We start from the raw sequence: 25,811 nt of genomic DNA, 5'->3' as shown, positions 1-25,811 counted from the left end.
GCTGTGACCGGACACAAATATGGCGGCGGGCATAGCGGAAGTGACGTCTTTGAAACCCATGGATAGTTTCTATGGCAATTTCAGCTGCTTTGTTAAAAAAAAAAAAGTACATTAAAGCTGAAATCCAACCTGAATGATGACAACAGAGAATAAAATACTATCACTAGTGATCATCAAATCCTTTTTACAGGTTATCATGTATTATAAGATCATTATCCATTAAAACGTACAATATATATATTTCAATTCAGACCTAGTGGAGTACTATTATTCGCTACTATTACTCCACTAGGTCTGAAATATATTGTTCGTTGCAAACATGATGATCTTAAATGTATTAATTATTAATTTACTAATAATAAATGTGTAAAGTTGCATAAAATGGAAATGCTCAATAAAGTAGGCTAACTACGTCAGATGGTTGAATGGTTGGATTCCACAACTGGTAAAATAAAACATATACAAGACAATACAACATTTACTGTAGGTGCCATACAATTTACTGATGATTTAATTTGAAAAATGTTCTTTCGTGCTTCTGATTTGGCAGTAAAATTCGCAGATTTTGGGTGCGCGTAAGATGTGAAGGATTCTATCGTCCAGTTAGTATTTTCACCCCATAATGGCGGCCGCGCTACCTAGTGGCGGTTACCCAAAAAGTATCAGTGTCGCCTCTAAGCGGTTCTAAACTCTTTGACGCTGCTGAAACGTCACGTGATTTAAAAACTAACGTCGCCACCACTTCGTTAGAAATGTGAAATACTTTCGTTATCTTAAAAATACGGTTCCACCGCCTCGCAACTAAAAACGTAGCCGCATAATTAAAAAATAGCGCTACCACCGTGCCATTGCGATTCGCGAAATATAGGTAAACTAAATGCTTAAACAACTAACAGTTACATAGGCCTACATTTAAAGACAAGCGACTCTACCTTACACATTTATTAATAGTTTTGATAGGCTATATATATATATATATAGTGTAGTTATCCGTTCAGACATCTTCAGTCTAGGTCTAGGCCTACTTGTAATCTCAAATACGAGCACAATGATAATTTTCCACGATTGTATATTTGTGCTCTGTAACACGCACACACACTGGAGACGCACGGAGTCCTCAAACCGGTCATGCAAGCTGTGTGTGAAACACCCGCCTCTCACCTGTGGAGTCATAACAGAGAGAAGTCTATGCTGGATATCACTGACACCGGTGCGAACACCTGACGAGAGGAAAAAACTGTACTTATACGGCACGTCATTAACAGCAGTTTATTTTTTTTAATATTATTTTTTCTTCAGGTTATTGAATATCACATGGAAAGAGCTCTTTGCTAGGAATAACCTAGCAAAATGTCTTCATTATATCAAACGCATCGGACCCAATAACGATACACTACATTCAACCCAGGCTAAACCAGGTAAATATGACTTCATCCATTTATATTATTTTAGTGGTCTAATAAGTATAGTGTTTTGATATCTAGTTTACCTGGTAGAGATTTATTTCTTATGTAGGTGCGATAATAATGTGAGTAACGGAGATTCATGTCAACAATGAAATATTAATTAAATAAAAGGTATAGGCTGTGAATGGAATTCAGCGTGGATTAGTTAGGAAAAACTCAATGATTTTCAACAGTTTTAGTCAGAAGTAATAAAGGGGCCAGGAGGGACTAGGTTTAAAAAAATAATCAGCCTTTTTAATTATTTTTGTGTATATTTGTTTATTTGTTAAGTAGCTTATCAGTGATCTACGGCTCTGTCTATTAAATGGCGCTCCATTTGAGAGCAGGTGATGGCGATTTAGCGGCAATCAGGGAACCGGCTTTACTGACGAAATGCGCGTGACTATCGCATGCGATATATCGCCCAGCCCTATAATTTTTCCCCATAAATACTTTGAGTTTGAATCAGTGCTGGAATTACTGAATATCTTTAACCTGCATTTTTCTTTTGTCTTTTATTTCTATCAGAACTTCTCGTCTGATGGCCTCCTTCTTAAAACAGTTAAGACTTCTCCTCTGGAAAAATGGCCTCAGTGTCATCCGGCAGCCAGTGAGTAAACGCAAATTTTACAATTGGAGATTATCATTCTTTACTTATGTATAGAGGAGTAAATTCTATGAATTCCAAAAAAAAAAAAAAAAAAAGAAAAAAGCTTGATGCCCTGATTAAAATAATGATGTCTGCATTGAGCATATGGAGTTCTGTGGGTTTCTGCCCAAATATAGGCTAATATACAGACTTTGCATATTGAATATTAAAATGTAAGAGTATGTTCTTTTGTCTTTTTGTTAGCTGATTTGTTTGCATTATTGCTATGATCAAATTAAGTTAACACTGCAAAGTGATACTGTACTACTGAGTGATATCTATCAGAGAAATTACTTGTGTTGTACAATAGGACAGCAGTTATTAGATTAACTGTGCTTTATTGCTTTAATATTGCTTGTATCATTAAAACATATATTTGCCGAAATGTTTCAGAAGACTTTAATATATAGTACAGTCCAAAAGTTTGGAACCACTAAGATTTTTAATGTTTTTAAAAGAAGTTTCGTCTGCTCACCAAGGCTACATTTATTTAATTAAAAATACAGTAAAAAACAGTAATATTGTGAAATATTATTACAATTTAAAATAACTGTTTTCTATTTGAATATATTTCACAAAGTAATTTATTCCTGTGATGGCAAAGCTGAATTTTCAGCATCATTACTCCAGTCTTCAGTGTCAGAATCATTCTAATATGCTGATATGCTGCTCAAGAAACATTTATTGTTTACAATTGTACAAAATATTTGTGTACAATATTTTTTTTCAGGATTATTTGATGAATAGAAAGTTCAAAAGAACAGTGTTTATCCGAAATCTAATCTTTTGTAACATTATAAATGTCTTTACTGCCACTTTTGATTGATTTAATGCATCCTTGCTGAATAAAAGTATTAATTTCTTTAATTTCTTTAAAAAAAAATAAAAATTCTTACTGACCCCAAACTTTTGAACGGTAGTGTATAATGCTACAGAAGCTTTGTATTTCAGATAAATGCTGTTCTTTTGAACTTTCTATTCATCAAGGAATCCTGAAAAAAAAAGTACACAACTGTTTTCAACATTGAAAATAATCATAAATGTTTATTGAGCAGCAGATCAGCATATTAGAATGATTTCTGAAGGATCATGTGACACTGAAGACTGGAGTAACAATGCTGAAAATTCAGCTTTGCATCACAGGAATAAATTACTTTGTCAAATATATTTAAATAGTACACAGTTATTTTAAATTGTAATAATATTTCACAATATTACTGTTTTTTACTGTATTTTTAATTAAATAAATGTAGCCTTGGTGAGCAGACGAAACTTCTTTTAAAAACATTAAAAATCTTAGTGGTTCCAAACTTTTGGACTGTACTGTACATATGCATGTCTTCAGTACAATAATACCAACAGTATATCTGACGGCACATTTGTTTGTTGATGTTTTCAGGGCTGGTCACTGGCTCTCCTTGTCTGGCCACTTGTGATCTTTATCATCTTGGCGGTCACCCGTTCACAGTTCCCTCCAAAACTCAAAGACACCTGTATGTACCTCTATTACACATCATCCTATATGTAGACTCTGAAAGGAAGTCAATTAAATATAGTTTGTTGTGATCACAGTGACCTGACAGTGACTGAAGGCATTCTCAGGTTGATTAAAGATGGTTTAGGTACTGGGCTTCTAAATAAAGGGTTGCGGGTTCAATCCTGTGAAGGTCTGAGTCAGAAGCTGTGGAGTTACTGAGGTCACAATCCTGCTTTATTACTATTATGCCCTTGAGGAAAACATTTATGCTCAGGTTAGCCCATGGGGATTGTCATTGCACTTAGTGTACTGTAAAGTCCACACTCTGAAGCATGTCTGCTTATCTGTAAGGAACAGTAACTTGTTGATGGTTTGATTCATGGTTTGATTGAGATACTCAGCTGAACATAGTTTACTTCATATTTAAATATGTGTAATATGGTGCAGATCTTAAGCAGACTGACGCCACAGATCTCTTGGGAACATTTACGTTATCCACCTTGTCTTGCTTGGGAATGTTCTAGACTATAGTGTCTTATTTCTACACAATGTATGCCCAGCAGCTAATCCCCAAATCGACATTATTCTTGTTTAATGTTATGCATTATCCATCTGCCTCCAGGTTCCTTTAAATACGATATGGGATTAAGTAGTAAAAAGACATATATTCTGATTTTTACATATGTTCCTTCCCCTTAAGCTGACTGTCCTTTGGGAGTTTTCTGTTATTTTACATCTCTCTTTTGAGGGTTGGGTTGTTAGGCCTGGTCTTTCCCGTAAGTAGCTCCCTTATGCCTTGCAACGTTCTGCTCAGGCAGACTCAGTGTTTGTCTAATTGTATATGCATCCATAAGAAACTCGAAACTCATTTGATAATGTGAGAAAATAAGTGCTTAACCTCAGTGGTAAAGCATTCTGACCTCCACTAATTCTAGTTGGTGTGTTTTCCTTGATATTTGCTTAGAGGAGAGATGTATAGATGTAAACAAAATAATATGTTTTATTTAGGAGCTATTTTTATTGTTAAAAGAAAAACTACTATTCTGTCTGAATATGAGATGAATATTTAGTTGAATATCCTGGCCACTCTTTTCCATATAAAGAATTAATTGTATGAAATATTTTGCGTTGTCATACCTGAAAAAAAAAAAACGGAATAAACAAAATTTGGATATGATAATATTGCATCTGTTATTAAAATGATTAATAACTAAATTAAACCTCTGGTGCTGTTCGGTTATATTTGACTGAAAAAAATGTACACTTCCGCTCAAAAGTTGGGGATCGGTAAGATTTTTAATGTTTTTAAAAGAAGTTTCGTCTGCTCACCAAGGGTGCATTTACTTAATTAAAAATACAGTAAAAACAGTAATATTGTGAAATATTATTACAATTTAAAATGACTGTTTTCTATTTGAAAATATTTGTAATTTATTCTTGTGTTGGCAAAGCTGAATTTTCAGCATCATTACTCCAGTCTTCAGTGTCACATGATCCTTCAGAAATCATTCTAATATGCTGATTTGCTACTCAAGAAACATTTATTGTTTACAATTGTACAAAATATTTGTGTAAAATATTTTTTTTTTCAGGATTCTTTGATGAATAGAAAGTTCAAAAGAACAGTGTTTATTTGAAATCTAATCTTTTGTAACATTATAAATGTCTTTACTGTCACTTTTGATTGATTTAATGCATCCTTGCTGAATAAAAGTATTAATTTCTTTAATTTCTTTAAAAAAAAAATAAAAATAAAAATTCTTACTGGCCCAAACTTTTGAACGGTAGTGTAAAATGTTAAAAAAAAAAATTATTTCAGATAAATGCTGTTCTTTTGAACTTTCTATTCATCAAATAATCCTGAAAAAAAAGTAAACAACTGTTTTTAACATTGATAATAATAACAAATATTTCTTGAGGAACTAATCATCATATTAGAATGATTTCTGAAGGATCATGTGACACCGAAGACTGGAGTAATGATGCTGAAAATTCAGCTTTGCCAACACGAGAATAAATTACTTTGTAAAATATATTCAAATAGAAAACAGTTATTTTAAATTGTAATAATTTTTCACAATATTACTGTTTTTACTGTATTTTTAATTAAATAAATTAAGCCTTGGTGATAAAAACATAAAAAATCTTACCGATCCCAAACTTTTGAGCGGTAGTGTATGTTTTAGTTTTTAAAAATTTTTAATTAATCAGAATGGTATGAAACTTGGTAAAGGTTTTGGTACTTGCTATGTGAACACACACAGACAGACACACACACACACACACACAAAATCATGGACATGATTCAAAAAGGTTAAATGGTCCTTAAAAATATATTTACACTTGTAGTGTTCACTGTCAAAAATGACTGCATTGGAAACGAATGAGAGGCAAATTTCATCTAGTGGAAACGTTTGATACTGCACCCAAACAAAATCTTCCTGAAAGCTTATTAGAGATATCAACCTCAAATTTGAAACACAACTTGTTTAGATTAGATTTTCTCAAAGTTTTAGAGTAAAATATGTTTTGGAAAATATATATTTCATAAAAATGTAACTTTTTTCACTTCAGCAATAATCTGCTAAGTGTCATCTTTAAATAGAGACCAAACTTAAGTCTGTGCTCCAAAGCACAGAAAGTTGGAAATTTAATTTTCATGTCTATGCTCAAAAATTGAATAACAGGTAATAAATGTATCATAACTATTCTTTAAATAAATTTAGTACCAAAAAATTCTTCTAAAAAACTAAAATATTAAATAAAAAATATTTAATGTCATTGAAATAATGAATGTTAATAATACTTTCTCTTTTATATTTAAGGAAGATGCAGTGATCAAATCATTTGTTTGCTTGTCACACCCCAAGTAGCTAATGTCATGTTTATTTTATATCAATCTCTGTGGTTTCTCAATGGTTTTGGTTCATTCAAACACTATTTACTGGACAAACATTGCATAAGGTCAATAATCCTACAGTATGAATCCTTTTAAGTGGTAACTCTCAGTCTATAATAATGTATGTTTTGACTCATGGCATTGTGTTTGTTTCTAAGAACCGATGAAATCAAACATGGCAAATTGCCATTGAAAGTTCTATACCATGAAACCAGACAGGAAAATCAAACATTCTCCCTCCCCTGGAAAAGAAAAACCAACCCATGTTGAGAAACTGGGTTGTCTGGGTTTTCTTTTTTCCCAGAAAGCAGTGCGATTAAATGGAGAATGAACAGAGACGTTTGCTGGTCTGCTTCTTAGATTTTTCTCCTGAGCACCCAATTATTGAAATGTCCTTTTCCCAAGATAACAGCTCTGAGTCTTCTTCTGTAATGCCTGATGAGTTTGGAGAACAACCTGAACTCTGCTCTGTTTCTTTCAGGCTATGTCGCGCCGAAAAACCTTCCGAGCACCGGATTCTTCCCTTTCCTGCAAACGCTCATGTGCAGCACCGACAGTTCATGCACGGGCAAATCCTACCTAACAGAAGGACAGTCCAAATCACGCTCGTACGCAGGTCATCGTCACCGCAGGGATGTTGAATCTCACAGGTAATGCATGGCACTTCTGTGTAAAACACATTTCCAGAAACATTTTTTCCCCCACCTAAAACGTTGTTTCATGTAGCACCATATTCTGAGAAAGTCTGAGGTCTGGTTTTGTTTTCAGTTTGGGCGTGTTATGATGATCAGATATGCACATTAATGGTGATGTTTTTGAACCAGCACCTTAATGCCATAGATGACTTAGATTTCTGATAAAGATGTCTCAGTTCACCTGTATTTCAGTGCGTCACTGATGAGATGACAATGGATCTCAGGGCAGAATACTGCACATCCTGTGACACTGCTGTCCCCTTTGCCTCAGTATTCAGTATTCATAAAGCTAAGAATAACCTTGTTGGGTCAGATGATTAGCAAAAGTGTTTGGCTGTTTAGTGGAGGAATGTTTACTAAACCCATTGTTCCACGTCAATTCTTTTACTGTAGTGTGTATAATGTCCAGGTTGAGTCAACAGTCAAAATCTTTGTAGGGAGTTGAGTCATTGTTATAAAAGTATACTTGTTGAACTGAAAATTTTTATGTGCTATTTTCCTCTAACACAAAAAGACACTGTTAAGACAAGTCATGTGACTCTTTAGATTTTTGAGCCAAATGGGCTGAATCCTGCTATTATATATAATATAATATAATATAATATAATATAATATAATATATATATGTTTTGTCTAAAACATTGTTGTAGAAATCACATATTCATTTGTTAAAATTCAATCAGCTCAGTCAAGATTATTTGCTTTAAATTTAATTCTGTCATCATCGTATTTTCATATTGCTTGAAACTTGTATGACGTTTTTCTGTGAAACACAAAAAGAGTAAAAGTCAGTACATTTAGGTTAACATTTGGTCGTCTTGGCTCCTGATCAAAAACTTTAATATTATACTAACATGTCAGTGAACTGAATTAAAGTATTAAGTTAAAGAATGAGAAAAAAAACAAAAACAATTTTAATTAGTCAGTGGCATTGCCTTAAAAAATAAAATAAAATAGTCTTCGATATTGTTCAGTTGAAGAAATATAGAAAAGGCTTTACTTTGCTTTAATATGAACCACAGAAGATTTCTTGAGTGAATAAAAAAAAAAAAAAAAAAAAAAAAAATCCATATAGATTAAGGTAGGGCAGAAACTCCCATGTTGGCATTCCTCTTTTTCTACTTCCTTTAATTAATTACATTTCTTTGTGTACTCTCAACAAACTGACTACCACATGACTTATTTGTGTAATCCTTTACCTAGTGCTTATCTTTAAGTAATGCTCTATCTTTCACTGTGACGTGTGCTATTTAAAAATTTGCTTGGGCAAAAACGTCAGCATTTACGTCTTTGTTATGTCTTTGTTCTGTGCATATCCATATGTTATATAACCATTTATGATAGTATAATGTGACCATTTGCTAAAATTTTAGTAACAAGATTATAGTTTGTCCTTTTAAAAACAATAATTATGATAGTATAATATGACCATTTGCTAAACTTTTAGTAACAAGACTATAGTTTGTCCTTTTAAAAAAATAATTATAGTTCTTGTTTATATCGATGGTCCTCTATTTATTTCAGTCTATCAGCACTGCTCCATGGTTTACCTCCATTGGCCCATCTACAGAAGGGAGGACTGGTTCACTCAATCCTGAAAAGAGATACATCAGATCACCCAGAGCTCCTAGAGATATGGGACAGAATGCTCAGTATGTGCATTATCTTCAGTCTATTAATACAATGCCACTGAGTTAAAAAATAAAATTGGTAATTAATAAGCTTGTGAGGTTTTTTTTTAAACTATGTTGTTTACATTTTTGTTTTAAGATTCCAGCCTTCAAAACATTCCAAATGTGACTTCAGTTGTGCAAGCTTTTAACAACACTGTACTGGTTGATCAGGTTAGTGTTTTTTTTGTATTCTTGAACATATCCATATATTTTGCTAATATATACTGCATTATCCAAATTCCTCATTTCTGTTTTGTTTTATTTTATTTTATTTTATTTAATTTATTTTAGAGAGAATTATGTAAACTGAGCCTGCCTTTTTGCAATTTTATGTGAAGGTTGTAAACATGTCTTGAACATTTGGGGGACCATGATTGGGGGTGTCATTGGGTAATTTTTTTTTTTTTTTTAATTTTTAATGGAATTAAATAATTAAAAGATTAAAAGGGATTTAAGGGAATAACAAAAAAAGAAATAAGAATGGTAAAAGTTTCAGGTCTGTTATTGTAGTTATTAAGTAATCAATTTAAAAATATATATATATTCACTCTTATTTGTATGTCTAATATGTCAAAAACGCAAAAAGTTTCTTGTCTCGTCACATTCAGTTATGAATTACAATAATAATCAAATAATAGCATGTTTTCAATTCAAAATGGCAAAATTTCATAAAAATGTTTTCATCACTGGATATTACTGTCTGACGCTGAATATTTAAATCATAAAACAGTCGCCAAATATTAAAGCGGAACTCAGTAAGATTTGCGAAGCTCCCCCTACAGTTTCCTTCAGTGAATCACACTGTCATAAATACTCCAAGCGCAGCTCTGGACTACAACGACTACAACGCTCACCAGCGCAGTAGTTTTGCAAATACAATACAAGAAAGAGGAGGTGGGTAATTTGCAAATACAGTACACTCGATGGAGGTGGGTCATTTTCGAAATTGTCTTATAAAGTCATAATATATACATTGTTTTTGAATTACCGTAAAGCATTTTGTCACTCTCGCGTGAACGTGAACATGAGGCGAGATTGTGTCGGGTCGATGCAGCTCAACTTGCAAGTGCTGTATTCTGGCGTAGACGTGCCAGAGGGGGTTAGTGCTCGCCTCAAACACACCACTACAAGTCAATTAACCATCGTAAGGACTTTATGAAGGTAAAAAAGATACTTAGTTCTGCTTTAAGTGATTAGCTACTTAATCGCCACATACTCTTTCACTGCTAAAACGAAAGCATCGCATTGGAACTCGCACTCATCTTCTGTGAACAATAAGCCCCGCCTTATTTGATTTGATTGGCCAACTCACTCATTCTGATAGTGAAGAGCGCTGTTAGACCGCTGAGGCAGACCAGTCTAAAAATGTAACTTAAAACTTTTTTTTGTCATCCTAACAACAAACAGAGTGGTGCGTAATGGAGTACAGCAGAGCAGCATCAATAGGGGGAACATTTGGCCATTTCTAATTATTGGGGCGGGGGGATGTGGGGGGACTGTGGTTACTTGAATATCTTGGCTTGAGTAATGCAACAGCAAAAACTAGGGATATGGTCAGTAGCTTAATTCATTGCTTGTTTGTGTTTTTATTTTTTCATTCTGTATCATAGACAATGGAGTCTGTTTGGGAGTCAGTGAACATCCTGAAAAAATCCTTATGCAGCTTCTCCATGAATGCCATCAACACATCATCTGGTACCCAGGATTTCTTCACACAAGGCTTGATAAACTTCTGCAGCTCTAATGAGACAGTTCTAGAAGCGTCCTTATTAACCCTGAACCAGGTGGGGTCAGACCTCCCACACTTTTCAGAATATTTCACACACATTATGCCCACGAATGTCAAATGAAAGAGTCATTAAATGAATCGTTAGACATCATTATGGCTTTTATGTTTATCTGATTACTTGTGTGGGTCACCAGGTACTGACAGAACTACTGCTCAGTAACCCGACAGAAGTGTTCGAATTGATTGGAGGGACTGTGGCGGTCCTAGATAGTCTTCAACAGGAGCCGTCAGTGTGGGACTTCATGCTTGGCCTGCCTGATCCTTTCCTGAAGCCTACAGATGAAGAGAAACTAAAATCTGGGGCAGCGGATTTGGAGAATCTTAAGAAGTGAGTTTTGAGGAAATTAGTGTTCAAATAAAATTGTGTTCACATCGCACATGAGTTCATTCAAAGGTTTGGGGTTAGTAAGACTCTTTTTTTGAAAGAAATTAATACTTTTATATTCAGCAAGGAGAACTTTCTATTCATCAGATAATCCTGAAACAAAAATGCACAACTGTTTTCAACATTGATAATAATAAGAAATGTTTCTTGATCTTTAAATCAGCATATTAGAAGGATTTCTGAAAGATCAAAATTCCTTTGCCATCACAGGAATAAATAACTTTCACAATAACATATATTACTGGTTTTTCTGTATTTTGTTGATAAATTAAATGCAGCTATATGGTGAGCATAAGGGACTTTTTTTCAGAAACATTTAAGACTCTTACCAACCCAGCAATAAAATGTAGGGCTTTTATTTTTACCTCTATAAATACCTTTATAAAATAAATTAATGTTTTAAATTAAAAATGTCCAAAAGAGAAATAAGCAATGATGTTAAAACGTGTGATACTTTTAAATATTGAACTAAAATCTTAATGAGTGAGTCATCGGAGTCATTTATTCATTCATTCAGTAGCGAAGCAAGTGGATGTATTTTTGAAAGGGTAATTGAATCATTGACTCTCATGGTTTTTACACAGATTCGTTCACAAAACATCGATATGAGTCTCAGTTCTGCTGTGGCTTTCATTTGAACTAGAGATGCGCTGATTGCAATTTTCTTGGCCGATTCCGATTTCCGATTTTTGGATAGTGTGATCTGCTGATACCTATTTTTTCCGATTCTGATTTTCTTTCTAAGAACTATAATTAACAGCATATCCAAACAAAAATCTACCTTTCTTCAACGCAAAGTTTTATTTTCATAAAAAAGTAAAACTCAGTAATAAAATGAGAACAAATAAAAAAAAAATCCAAACAGCAAATAAATGCAATAGAAAAGAGAGTATAAGTTTTTCAGGTTAAGTAGGTTTTTATTTAGATAAGAAATACTACAGAAATTAAAGTAATCAAATGTAAAATAACACATCCACGTTGGTTACCTTAATTTCTGTATTTTTTATTGTAAATATTAAATACAGATTTATTCTTACCATTAAAGTTAAAAACGTATTCAGTCAAGAGCATAAAGTGAATTTCTTTGTCTTTTGTTCTTTAAATAACAGGACAGACAGCTGCAGGAATATTGGACTGCTGTCCCTTTAAGAGTTTATAAACGGACTCAATACTGTTACACAACATGCGTTCTCTTTCTTAGCTATATAACGATCCAAAACTGACTGTGTTTATCTGAATAATTGCCAAGACGAGCATTTTGACATAATTTTGTATGTATTTGATCTTTTAAGCGCAGTAAGCCACTCATTTTAGTAATTGTGACTGTTTGACTTCTGTCTCTGTTTGAGACTGAGCGTGGCTTATTCGCTCCACTGATCAGTGATGATCAGTGGTGCGCGCGCTTTCGGCGTGAGCGCGAAACCTGCGGGAACCGGAGCGAATGAGAAGAGTGTGAGAGAGAGAGGAGGCGCCCGCGCGAGTGTGTGTCACTTCACCGTGAGAGAAGAGAGCGAGAATGCGCAGCTGACTTTATTGCCTGTGCGTCGCCGCTGGTAACAAAAAAGATCGGCTCGGAATCGGTAAGAAGTGAGACTGACCTGCTGGACTCGGTCGAGACCAACTAGAACTTTTGGCGAGACCAATGACCAAGTCCGAGACAAGTCCGAGTGCAAATACCAACGAGTCCGAGACGAGTCCGGACTCGAGTACTACAGCACTAATAAAATGTTAGTTCAGACACTATATGATATTAAACACTTTACACGATCAATGCCACGTGAGAGTAATTGAGTGAATTCAGACAAAGTTGTGTATGTTTTGAAGTTGCCTGTATATACAAGGCCAAAGTTCAGCCATTTTAGTGCCTATTTTCTTCTTGCGCATGTATCTATATTGATATGTAGGTGCTCTGCTTGGATTTTGAAATTCAATCTGATGTGTATATCCACAACACTGCACGTTCCCATTATGAGGAACTTATTTGCATGTAATGTTTGTTGTTTTGACTTGATTCAAAGAATCTTAGCCTCTCTTTATTTATTTTCATTTAGTGCCTTGACATTCCTCCAGAAGACTATCCCACAGGCCAACATCTCTACTGCAGTCACAAACCCAGTCATCAATAAAGGCATTGGCTTTCTCAACTACATGGGTGCTTGGAAAGGGAGAGGTATGCTGAAGATGACTTGCTGATCAAGTTTTTTGAACTGGATACATGGCATCTGTGGTTGCCTAATTAAAGCGCTATCATTATGTTAATTACCTAATAGCGAATATGTACGAGTAAGTAATTTTAAATGTTTTTCTGCTTGTATTGGCACTCGCAGTCTGCTCAAGAACATTTGGTTTTATACACATGCACACACACAACTAATATACAAATGCATACAGTATTTCAAATTGGATGCACAAAAACTAGCATTTGGTGCCACTGACATCAGATGCCAGTAAAGTGACTCTGTATGTGTCGAATTTGTACAAGGTTGAATGAGGTTTTTTTTCATAAGGGTAAGAATAAACAGAGAAGGTTGTTAAACAGAACATTTCTAGTTCGAACCATTGCAAGATTACTACCATTGTGCCACTGAGCAAGTTACGTAACCCCAGGTTGCTGACTGCCAGGTTCCTTGCTATCTTGGGGGAAATGTTGATTATTAGGGTAATTAGAGACCAATGGTCTATTGTCAAAACCTGTTTGGACTGCTTGTTCTATGTGCACCACACCCTTTTTTAAATAAAGGTAAACATTCTACTTGGCATTGTGAAAAATTATCACATCACAACTATGGTTGTCATAGAAGAAAGCCCAAGTGGACCTTTTAATGTATTTTATAATTTTGAGAGCTTATTATTTTGATCCTTGTTTAATATGCACAGATATGCATATGATAGCCATTTATAGGTTGATATCAACCAATGGTATGAGTTTAGGGCTTGGTTGTTTGCCTAATTGGCAGAAGTGTTCAGGAAATCTGTTTGATTTCTCTTGTTTTATGTAGATGTGTATGTCAAACTGAGTGATGTTATGAGCCCAAGCAGCATTGATGTAGTCAGCTCAGACTTAAAGGACCTTATCAACCAAATCCAGATTCCTCTTGACAAGGTAGGCCTCTCTTGGTTTCTCAATGCAGGTTCTTTGTTCAAAATATGAGTGTTTATTCAACTATGGACATAGAGCCTTGTGGACTTTTAAAAAATAAATTCCTATAGAACACCTTTTCACACTTTTACTAATGTTTAATTTGTCCACTAACTACATCCATTGTATATGCATGTTTCAAAAGAGAATTGTCTTCTTAGTGGTGGAAATGACAGAGATTGAAATAATATTTAAAAAAAAATTTGGAATAAAAATAACTCCTTTGTCTTGGTAAGGCTAATTTCTTAGTTAGCATTTTATATTTTTTGTATATAAATATACAATAATGCACAGAAACTACTGTTCATGATTCTGATTCTGTTCACAAATTATATTTACCTTGATTTCAGTAGAGTTTGGTTTTAGCATGTTGCTAATTTAACAACAACATGATACTCTAACATGAAACTTGATTCATACACTTAGTTATTGTATGACTTTTTAGTATTTATTCTCAACATTTCATGGATTTTTCTCTTTTTATTTTATTTATTTAAATTGACAATTTTGCAAAAATCTTTGTTTAGTTTGTGGTTAACATGTTGTTACGCTAGCAGTAACTACTCTAATGATACTCAAAAGTTTGCATGCAGAAAAGGTCTTTTGTTTAATGTCAATAGTAGGCACAGCTAACACAGAAGTAACTTTCAAACCAAGCAGCTTTCTGTCGGTCAACGCAGGCACATTCGAGCGATCCAACTTAAACCTTTTGCGAACTCTGCATGGGAAAATCTTTTCCCCTCACGAGAAATTCCCTATTGCATGGATTCCAATTCTAATTCCAATTCACCAAACAACATTAAATGTGACCTTAACTTGATCCGTACATTTAGTATTGTATGACTTTATACACTAATTGTAATTATTCTGATTTCATTATGCTTTTTTTCACTGAGTATGTTGCATTGCATTACGGGTGTACCTGCTTTGCGAAGGATAAAAAAATGCTGCCTTGGAATTTGTACAAAAGAAAGCTAAGTAAATATACTGTATGCTGTCTATTTTTGGAACATCTTTCACATTGGGAGGATGCTTACAATTCCCTCATGTTGTCTAGGTTTTGGGAGAGACCAACTGTTTTACTTTGTTTGAAGATTAAGAGTTTATATAAACACACACAAATAATTACACAATCATTGACACCCACACATATTTTGACCTTCTCAGATTCCAGTGCTGTTCATTGAGGAAGACTTTCGCACCTTTCTGTGTGAGCATAACATCACAGCCTCCTATTGTTGGAGTTGGGAAGTGGGCCAGATATTTCAAGGGATAAATACATGGAAGGCTGTTGAACAGGTAAATTTATTTACTGATATTTGCTTTTCTATTTTTAGAAATCAGCCATTATAAATAACACTTCCTTCTTGGACTAAACCTGTTGTAGGGTGAGAAATTCTCAATTGCGGTTCCTCCTCCTTACCTGCTATCTTGTGGGAAAACAGACAAACATCAGCTGCTCATTGTTACCTAGGAAACCAGCTCAGTCTAAACACAAAACAGCTCACTAGCCGCACCAAGACTGATTGCATAAAAAGCATGTATATGGAGCAAGTCTCCAGGGAGCCCCAATTAGATATTCCCCTCATCACAGAGGGGACTCCACAACAATATCCAATCACCATGATTTTGCATTCAGAAGGCATGTGGCATGTTCATATGACAAATGTCATGCTGAGTATTTAGTAGGACTGTCAATTATTCATGTTAATTTAGGGTGATTCAAAAAATAATCCAGGCACGTTTTGATGCAAGTTGACATACTTTTGTTATTTGTTAACCAAATAACTTCCTGTAAAGTTGCTTGAACAATATTGTAAAAAATCACTATACAAATAAATATATTTGGATGAAATATTTGGAACAAACCCACTTGCATACATATTTTGCATTACATTTCAATTTATGCATGATGTTTTAACATTGTAAATGACCAGTAACATTTTTATGCCTGCATGTGCTCCCCTCAGGTGCTTTTGGCCTGGAGTCAGACCTCTGCCTCAGCGGACCTGGCGTTCACTAAGGAGGTTTTCAGCAGCTTGCTGGGCCTAGTCTCTCCATCGAGCATGGATGCTGTTCTCAAACACAGCAGGTCACAGCGCAGCAGTGACGCCCAGCCACAGAGCTTAGGGGAACAATTGTATGCCAACCTAGAATACTTTGCATGTTTTTAGATTGAGTTCGATGCAGTAGTGAAATGAGCTTACCTTGCATAGTTTTGGTTGATTTTTGAGGATGAGTGCATGTCACGCAGTCTGGTTATGGTGGCATCTGCCGAATCTGGTTTGGTGAAGTGACATGTGACTTTGTGCTTGAATTCCATAGAACACCTAAATGGAGCTACTGTTTAGAGTTTTTTGCAAAATTAGATTTTAAAAACCTGATATAGTTTACCATACATTTTTCAAAAATAGCAACAGAAGGCATTAAAAAACAAACAAACACGGTGCAGTTGCATGTTACTGGTGGTTTAACAAGAGAATTTATATCCTATAGGTATTTGTCATAAAAACCAGGTTCTTCTACAGCTTTTGTTTATTTTATTTTCAATGGAACTTACTGCTGGTTCATCTGACATCTGAATGAATTTTTTTTTAAAAGTTTAACCTGGGATGCATTATATATCGGCCACCATATCGGTATCGGCCGATATATATGTTCATTTTTAATGTTATCGTCATCGGCCCAATATCAAAATGTGGCCAATATATTAAAGTCGATAAATAATGGATTATTTCCTACAGCTGAGAAACTTCAGATGCGCACTGTCTGCCATGTTGGTTTTGAATTGCTTGAAATATGATTAGAGTCACTTCAAAAAGGAAAATACAGTTAAGTGCAACATGTGCAGCGCAAGTCTATCATATAGGCTACATAAAATTATAATGAGAACATTATATTTGTGTGTGTGGGACATGGCTTTTAAATGGTGAAACTTTTGTTTTTGTAAGCAGGCTCTCAAAAATTATATAAAAATTTGGATTTAGATTTCGGTTATCGGCTTTCAAATATAAAGAATTACCGGTTATCGGTATCGGCCAGAAAGTTTTTATCGATGCATCCCTAGTTTAACCTAAAATCCAACCTATTTATCATTCCCCCCCACCCCCTTACAGAATCTTCGGATTAAGCAGTACAGCATTTGATTTTCTACAAGGGATGCCAGGCTGGGAATACATTCAGACTTTCATGATGGGTGGCCATTCATCCATGCAAGTGGCAAGGGTTGCAATGGAAGCACAGCTGTGTATGTATCAGCATGCACAGAGAATTACGCTATGCAAACAATTGCTATTGCAATGCTATAGCCACATACAGCAGTTCTTCTGAATCATCACTGTCTGTTTCACAGTATTCATTGACGTGGTCCTGAGGGATGCCCAGTATGTACAGGAGGTCTTCCTTTCTCTAATGCAGAATGAGACATTTGCTAATGCCTGGGCTGACCATGGCATGGACTCTATTGTTCAAACAGTGGCTAAGGTGGGTAAAAAGTAAAACAAACAAACAAACAAAAAAAGACAGTGCATGTGGGCTTCATGCAGTTTGCATCAAGGGCTTCATTTGCCACATTGGATGTCTTCTAATGTTTTTATACAGGTTCTAGAAGGTCACACTAGCTGCAGAGAACTGTCTGCTCCCTGGGCTTGGATTTCAGCATACAGCTCTTTAGACCCTCAGTTGTGGGGCACTCTAGTTTGTTCTGGGAATGACACAAGTCTTGAGCAAATGCTGTTAACACCATTTTTGCCTGTAATCGAGAAGGTAAAGGGATGTGTTTTGAAGTGATTTGCAGACTTCAAGCTTTGTTACTATTTGACAAAAATTGGAAATGAATGATTATTACTGCCTAATCAAAATGTTTTCACAGGTCCAACAGTTGGTTGGTGTCGTGAATGGAACTGTAATGTACAATGTAACACCCTCCATTCTTATGGCGGAGTGGCACAGTCTATACACAACCTCCATGCAGTATGGCTCTGCCCTCCAGAACTTGCAAACTGAGCTTAATGAGGAATATTTTGCAGCTTGGATCCCAGGGAACATTTCAGTTGGTTTGCCTCAGATTCTGTTGACCAGGTCAGAAACCTACTAATTGTTCAATTGCTACTATGTGATCAGGATGTTGCTTGTTGAGAATGACATCAAATAGTGAACCAAACTATTACGGTCCCCATAGACACGTATTTCAGGGCATTTCAAATGTTTATTTGCATTTTAATTTCTTGTTAAACAGAGGTACTGAAACATTTGAGACCATGGGTTCTCTGCTAGAGCAGAGCTATCTGTGGCCCTCCATGGAACCATATTTCCATATGGCTTATTGGATTTTGACCTACCAACCAAATGCCACTGTATCACCAAACTGTAAGTGTTAAAAAGTTATGAATCTGTGATAAATCAGAAGACTTTGTTCTTAATATTTGATTATGTTGTGGTATTATATGATTTCACATAGTTATTGTTATTAATTTTATAACAGAGTAATCTTTGTAGAGCATTTATTAATCTATTTTTTGAGTTTAATATTTTTTTCTTAATGTAAATAAAGTATATAAGTATATATATATATATATACTTTATATAAGCTGTATAAATTAAAATTAATATATTATGAACAGACATGAAATAACAATGAACAGTAGTATATTTATAAATTAACATGTAACAGATTAATACATGCTGTAAAATCATTATTGTATATTGTATAATTGTTCACGAAACCTAGTACATTAACTAATGTTAACAAATTCAACCTTATTTTAAAGTGTTGCCGATTTCATTAATATGACATAAATATGACATAAATATAACAATGTACTGCAAAGTTTTATAATTCCCAATTATTTAAACAAAATTATAATATACACAAAATTATAAGTAATATGTTGTGAATAATGATCCCCTTTTTGCAGGCACTCTTACTTCATCAGCTTTCACCTGTCAGACCGGCTTTACCTGGGAAACAGCTGTTCCACTGATTCAGTCTTTGATCTCTGAAGTGATCTCTAAACCTGACAGCCTGCTAAGGTAGCGTCTGTTTAAGGCAAAACATTTATTGATACAAAGTAATTTTGTATATATTTATCTTCAGTACTACTATGTGCATTCTTGATATTCAAAATTTATTAAATTGCATAAGAAGACCCGTAGATGATACAACAAGTAAATATAGATTATTTAATTATAGACTGAATTACTTTACAATCCACCATAATACAGACATTTTTCTTCTGATTTTAGACCTATCCAGGGAACAGTGGCTCTCCTCCAAAACAGTTACATGGCACTTTTGCAGCAAATCCTAGTCAATAGCATACCTAGTCAACTGCTTGGTAGTGACATTTCACTACAAGACTTGTTGCTGAACCTCATTAATACAGTTGAAAAAGAAATTCAGCTCCTCTCCAACATTGAGTCCACACAGCAGTTTGACACTCAACTCTCACTCAATTTGTTAAATGACATCCTGGAGGCTCTTGGACTGGGGCAGATAGAGAACCTGTTGTCAGGAGGATCCCAGACAACCATTGTGCACCCAGTGATCATGGACATTCTTCAGGTCTTCAACAACAGGTCCAACCAGATGTTAAACAGTGAGGAGGGTTTTGCAGTTCTTCAGACAATTTTGAGCCAACTTGGAGCCATTTTGCCTACAGAGCAGCAGTATCAGTTAGAAGCAGGCCTAAATAAGACTCATGCCCTCATTCGAGATCTGGAGATCTGTTCAGCTCTTGGCCAGAACTGTGTAGCTGATGTCCAGAATGTATTTGAATTTCTTGGTGCAATGCTTGCATTCGAAAATAACATCACCATCCTAATGAAACCTCTTCAGGGTAACATGACTCTCCCTGTTGTAGTTGATGTGCTCGCTCTGTTCCTGCCATGGAACATGTCCTGGCCATCAGAAGACTCCATGGAAATTGTGAGGAAGGTTCAACATCTTCTCGAGCAGGCTTATGCATCTCATGTTTTCAACATCAGTCAAGGACTACAAGCCTCCAATCTCACAATCTTTGAATTAGCACAAATCAATTCTACAATTCTTTATAGATGGTCACCGTCGGTACTGCAGACTCTGAATATGGCCGTTCAAATCACACAATGCTTGAACACTCAAACCACAGAATCTCCCCAATGGCATTCTGCCAGTGGAGAAGCCAAATGTGTCCTTCAGCTCATTCAGAGTGCTTCTGCTTTACTTGAAGTAATTCCAGTGGCAGAGAACACTCAGATGAGTCTTAAAGATTGGCTTAACATCACTATGGTAGAGTATCAGAAACTAAGTAACATGTCTAGTTCCGGATCTGACCCACTTGCATTGACAGAAGAGGTGCTGATAACAACACTGTCAGCAATCAGACAGAACCTTCAGTATCTCGGTGTAGAGAACATATCTGATATTACAAATGAGCTAAACATTCTGGAAGACCTCTTAAAAAAGGTAATCAGAGAACCGTATCCATACCACACCATTAACTCAACATTGATGGCACAGGGGCAGTATGCACAGAAGGTGTATGGAGATATCATACTGTGGTATCTAAACAAGCTTGGAAATGCCACCAGTGGCAGTATGTTTGCGGAGATTCTCAATCAACTGATACACATGGCAGAAATGCAGGTGACACTTATCAATGCAGAGACAGATATGGCAACACTGGTGATGAATCAGATCAAGAACTTGACCCATGTGCAGCTTCCTCTGGAAGGCGAAGATCTTGTACAAGTTGCCAATACAATTATGGTTATGCTGCAAGGTGAGCTGGATCTGATTAAAAGAAACCTTGAGCTTCAACGGGCATTCTATGATTCTCTTTGCTTCCCAATGAACATTAGTATTCCTGCTGAAATTGAAGCTCAGATCATGACCTACCTTAGCTTGACAAGGGAGTGGGTCACTAACCCACAAGTGACAACGGCACTTGCTGCAATTTTTCAATGGGAAATTAGCTCTGTAGATATCACAACACCTGGGGTGGATCTTGAGAAGCTCCTCCAAGCCATTACTCCCCTACTCCCTCCTAAAGAGAGAGAGTATCTTGCTGTTGTTGACCAGGTCTCTCAGGCAGTAAATTATGCTCTGCAGGTGGCCAGCACTGATGGTGGTCTCCAAAATGAAAACTTCACCGAAGCCGCCATAAGTGCTGTCAGAGTGATTCTGGAGAGTATTTCTAATGAGACTGGTCTTCTACCTTGGGAGGTGGTTGAAAATATTCTTAGTGCTTTTAACAGCTCCCTTCAGCTGATCCTGAACACCAATATGAGCTATGCTCAAGCTAACAACCTCACACAGGAGACTCTCCAGATGGTAGAAGGAGTGATTCATGCACTTCTGCCAGCAGAGGCAGCTGAGGTGTTGGTTCCCATCACAAACAGCATTCTCACCTATTTGCAGACTATCTCCCAACCTAGTGGACCTGACAAATGGAATGAAGTGTAAGTCAAAGACTGTATTACTTCCAAATTACTGTTTATTTGTTATTCAATTATTTTTTTTGTTCTGAATGGTGACTTTCTTTTTGATTGACTATGTATGTATGTATGAAGAAATAGGAAGATTCCATAACAGACTTGATGATTTTTTTTTTTTTTTCAGCATTATCAATGTGATAAAAGAATTTCAGAATTTCTTGCCATCTAACAACACAGCCCAGCCTATTGTATCTGTGTTGATGAAGGTCTCAGAATTCATTCTGAGCTCAAATGAAGGCAACTTGACAAAGGACTGGATTATTAACCAACAACTGACAATGGCACTTGCCAGAATCTTCCAGGGGAATGTTAGTTCTGCAGATCTCACAACAACTGGGTAAATCTTGATCAGCTTTTGCAAGCCATGGCCCCCTTACTCTCCCTGGAGGACAAAGCCTTCCTCGCTGTCGCTGAACAAGTGTCTCAGAAACTAACCTACGCTCTGCAGGTGGCTAGCACTGATGGTGGTCTCCAAAGTGAAAACTTTACAGAAGCCATCAATAGCATTGTCAGAGTGGTTCTGGAGAGTATTTCTAATGAGACTGGTGCTCTACCTCAGGATGTGGTTGACAGAATTTCTGGAGCTCTTAATGGTTTACTTCATCTGATCCTAAACCCCAATATGAGTTACACTCAACTTGGCAGCCTCACACAGGAGACTATCCAGATGGTAGAAGGGGCAATTCATGCTCTTTTACCAGCAGAGGCAGCTGAGGTGTTGGGTCCCATCAAAAACAGCATTTTAACCTATCTGAATAACATCTCCCAACCTGCTGGATTTGATCAATGGAATGAACTGTAAGTGTAGAGACTATATATTTGTTGCATATTGTTCTTTCTCTCTGTTTAACTCTTGCTTTCTAATTACATTTGTATTATGTGTACTTTATGCATATCTGGAGGAGAGATGACCGTTGTATGGATTTTCTTTTTCAGCATCATAAATGTGATGACAGAACTTCAGAATTCCCTGCCATCTAACAACACAGCTCAGCCCATCATATCAATGCTAATAAAAGTCACAGAAATCCTTCTGAGCTCAAATGAAGGTAACTTGACAAAGGATTGGATTATTAACCAACAACTGACAATGGCACTTTCCGCAATCTTCCAAGGGAATGTTAGTTCTGTAGATCTCGCAACAACTGGGGTCGATCTTGACAAGCTTTTGCAAGCCATTGCCCCCTTACTCTCCCCAGAGGAAAGAGCCTTCCTTTCTGTAGCCGAGCAGGTGTCTCAGACAATAACCTATGCTCTACAGGTGGCTAGCACTGATGGTGGTCTCCAAAGTGAAAACTTCACAGAAGCCATCATCAGTGCTGTGAGAGTGGTTCTGGAGAGTATGTCTAATGAGACTGGAGCTCTACCTCAGGATGTGGTTGACAATATCCTTGGTGCTTTTAATGGTTCACTTCAGCTGATCGTGAACCCCAATATGAGTTATGCTCAACTTGGCAACCTCACACAGGAGACTATCCAGATGGTAGAGGGGGTGATTCATGCCCTTTTACCAGCAGAGGCAGCTGAGGTGTTGGGTCCCATCAAAAACAGCATTTTAACCTATCTGAATAACATCTCCCAACCTGCTGGATTTGATCAATGGAATGAACTGTAAGTGTAGAGACTATATATTTGTTGGATATTGTTCTTTCTCACTTTTTCACTCTTATTTTCGTTTTACATTTGTGTATACAATTTGTACGTTATGTATATTTGGAAGAGAGATGACAATTGTCCTGGTGTTCTTTTTCTTTTTCAGCATCATAAATGTGATGACAGAACTTCAGAATTCCCTGCCATCTAACAACACAGCTCAGCCCATCATATCAATGCTAATAAAAGTCACAGAAATCCTTTTGAGCTCAAATGAAGGCAACTTGACAAAGGATTGGATCATTAACCAACAACTGACAATGGCACTTGCCACAATCTTCCAGGGGAATGTTAGTTCTGTAGATCTCGCAACAACTGGGGTCGATCTTGACAAGCTTTTGCAAGCCATTGCCCCCCTACTCTCCGCAGAGGAAAGAGCCTTCCTTTCTGTCGCCGAGCAGGTGTCTCAGACAATAACCTACGCTCTACAGGTGGCTAGCACTGATGGTGGTCTCCAAAGTGAAAACTTCACAGAAGCCATCATCAGTGCTGTGAGAGTGGTTCTGGAGAGTATGTCGAATGAGACTGGAGCTCTACCTCAGGATGTGGTTAACAATATCCTTGGTGCTTTTAGAGGTTCCCTACAGCTGATCCTGAACCCCAATATGAGTTATGCTCAATTTGGCAGCCTCACACAGGAGACTATCCAGATGGTAGAGGGGGCGATTCATGCCCTTTTACCAGCAGAGGCAGCTGAGGTGTTGGGTCCCATCAAAAACAGCATTTTAACCTATCTGAATAACATCTCCCAACCTGCTGGATTTGATCAATGGAATGAACTGTAAGTGTAGAGACTATATATTTGTTGGATGTTGTTCTTTCTCTCTGTTTAACTCTCGCTTTCTAATTACATTTGTATATGTGTACTTTATGCATATCTGGAGGACAGATGACAGTTGTATGGATTTTCTTTTTCAGCATCATAAATGTGATGACAGAACTTCAGAATTCCCTGCCATCTAACAACACAGCTCAGCCCATCATATCAATGCTAATAAAAGTCACAGAAATCCTTCTGAGCTCAAATGAAGGTAACTTGACAAAGGATTGGATTATTAACCAACAACTGACAATGGCACTTGCTGCAATCTTCCAGGGAATGTTAGTTCTGTAGATCTCACAACAACTGGGGTGGATCTTGACCAGCTTTTGCAAGCCATTGCCCCCCTACTCTCCGCAGAGGAAAGAGCCTTCCTTTCTGTAGCCGAGCAGGTGTCTCAGACAATAACCTACGCTCTACAGGTGGCTAGCACTGATGGTGGTCTCCAAAGTGAAAACTTCACAGAAGCCATCATCAGTGCTGTGAGAGTGGTTCTGGAGAGTATGTCGAATGAGACTGGAGCTCTACCTCAGGATGTGGTTGACAATATCCTTGGTGCTTTTAGCGGTTCCCTACAGCTGATCCTGAACCCCAATATGAGTTATGCTCAACTTGGCAACCTCACACAGGAGACTATCCAGATGGTAGAGGGGGCGATTCATGCCCTTTTACCAGCAGAGGCAGCGGAGGTGTTGGGTCCCATCAAAAACAGCATTTTAACCTATCTGAAAAACATCTCCCAACCTGCTGGATTTGATCAATGGAATGAACTGTAAGTGTAGAGACTATATATTTGTTGGATATTGTTCTTTCTTACTTTTTCACTCTTATTTTCGTTTTACATTTGTGTATACAATATGTACGTTATGTATATTTGGAAGAGAGATGACAATTGAACTGGTGTTCTTTTTCTTTTTCAGCATCATAAATGTGATGACAGAACTTCAGAATTCCCTGCCATCTAACAACACAGCTCAGCCCATCATATCAATGCTAATAAAAGTCACAGAAATCCTTCTGAGCTCAAATGAAGGCAATTTGACAAAGGATTGGATCATTAACCAACAACTGACAATGGCACTTTCCACAATCTTCCAGGGGAATGTTAGTTCTGTAGATCTCGCAACAACTGGGGTGGATCTTGACCAGCTTTTGCAAGCCATTGCCCCCCTACTCTCCCCAGAGGAAAGAGCCTTCCTTTCTGTCGCCGAGCAGGTGTCTCAGACAATAACCTACGCTCTACAGTTGGCTAGCACTGATGGTGGTCTCCAAAGTGAAAACTTCACAGAAGCCATCATCAGTGCTGTGAGAGTGGTTCTGGAGAGTATGTCGAATGAGACTGGAGCTCTACCTCAGGATGTGGTTAACAATATCCTTGGTGCTTTTAGTGGTTCCCTACAGCTGATCCTGAACCCCAATATGAGTTATGCTCAACTTGACAGCCTCACACAGGAGACTATCCAAATAGTAGCCGAAGCAATTCATGCCCTTTTACCAGCAGAGGCAGCTGAGGTGTTGGGTCCCATCAAAAACAGCATTTTAACCTATCTGAATAACATCTCCCAACCTGCTGGATTTGATCAATGGAATGAACTGTAAGTGTAGAGACTGTATATTTGTTGCATATTGTTCTTTCTCTCTGTTTAACTCTCGCTTTCTAGTTACATTTGTATATGTGTACTTTATGCATATCTGGAGGAGAGATGACAGT

At 36.6% G+C, this 25,811-nt stretch overlaps 3 protein-coding genes across 4 annotated transcripts in view; all 3 read left to right on the top strand.

Moving 5' to 3' along the window:
* Positions 1–1,169: 1,169 nt before the first annotated feature.
* Positions 1,170–21,968, top strand: LOC125270591. Its single transcript, XM_048194347.1, has 20 exons — positions 1,170–1,418; positions 1,974–2,055; positions 3,494–3,587; positions 6,952–7,120; positions 8,690–8,817; positions 8,936–9,009; positions 10,449–10,622; positions 10,762–10,955; positions 13,064–13,182; positions 14,012–14,115; positions 15,319–15,450; positions 16,122–16,291; positions 17,268–17,398; positions 17,504–17,634; positions 17,752–17,916; positions 18,023–18,231; positions 18,389–18,519; positions 19,068–19,182; positions 19,396–21,591; positions 21,752–21,968. The coding sequence occupies exons 2-20, from the start codon at positions 1,987–1,989 to the stop codon at positions 21,966–21,968; spliced, it is 4,722 nt and encodes a 1,573-aa protein (XP_048050304.1). The 5' UTR covers positions 1,170–1,418; positions 1,974–1,986.
* Positions 21,969–21,991: 23 nt separating this feature from the next.
* On the top strand, positions 21,992–24,413 carry LOC125270592. Its single transcript, XM_048194348.1, has 4 exons — positions 21,992–22,425; positions 22,564–23,238; positions 23,387–24,061; positions 24,199–24,413. The coding sequence occupies exons 1-4, from the start codon at positions 21,992–21,994 to the stop codon at positions 24,392–24,394; spliced, it is 1,980 nt and encodes a 659-aa protein (XP_048050305.1). The 3' UTR covers positions 24,395–24,413.
* A 178-nt stretch (positions 24,414–24,591) lies between these two features.
* The window catches only part of abca12 (ATP-binding cassette, sub-family A (ABC1), member 12), a 72,887-nt gene continuing 71,667 nt past the window's right edge, over positions 24,592–25,811 (top strand). For both annotated transcript variants that reach the window (XM_048194346.1, XM_048194345.1), the window contains exons 1-2: positions 24,592–24,872; positions 25,021–25,695. In XM_048194346.1, coding sequence (XP_048050303.1) covers positions 24,604–24,872; positions 25,021–25,695 — 944 coding nt within the window. In that variant the 5' untranslated portion in view covers positions 24,592–24,603. The remainder of the gene's footprint in view (positions 24,873–25,020; positions 25,696–25,811) is intronic.

The sequence above is a fragment of the Megalobrama amblycephala genome, linkage group LG6 (genome assembly GCF_018812025.1).
Source record: "Megalobrama amblycephala isolate DHTTF-2021 linkage group LG6, ASM1881202v1, whole genome shotgun sequence".
NCBI classification, from domain to species: Eukaryota; Metazoa; Chordata; class Actinopteri; order Cypriniformes; family Xenocyprididae; genus Megalobrama; species Megalobrama amblycephala.
This window is presented reverse-complemented; position numbering and strand designations above follow the sequence as displayed.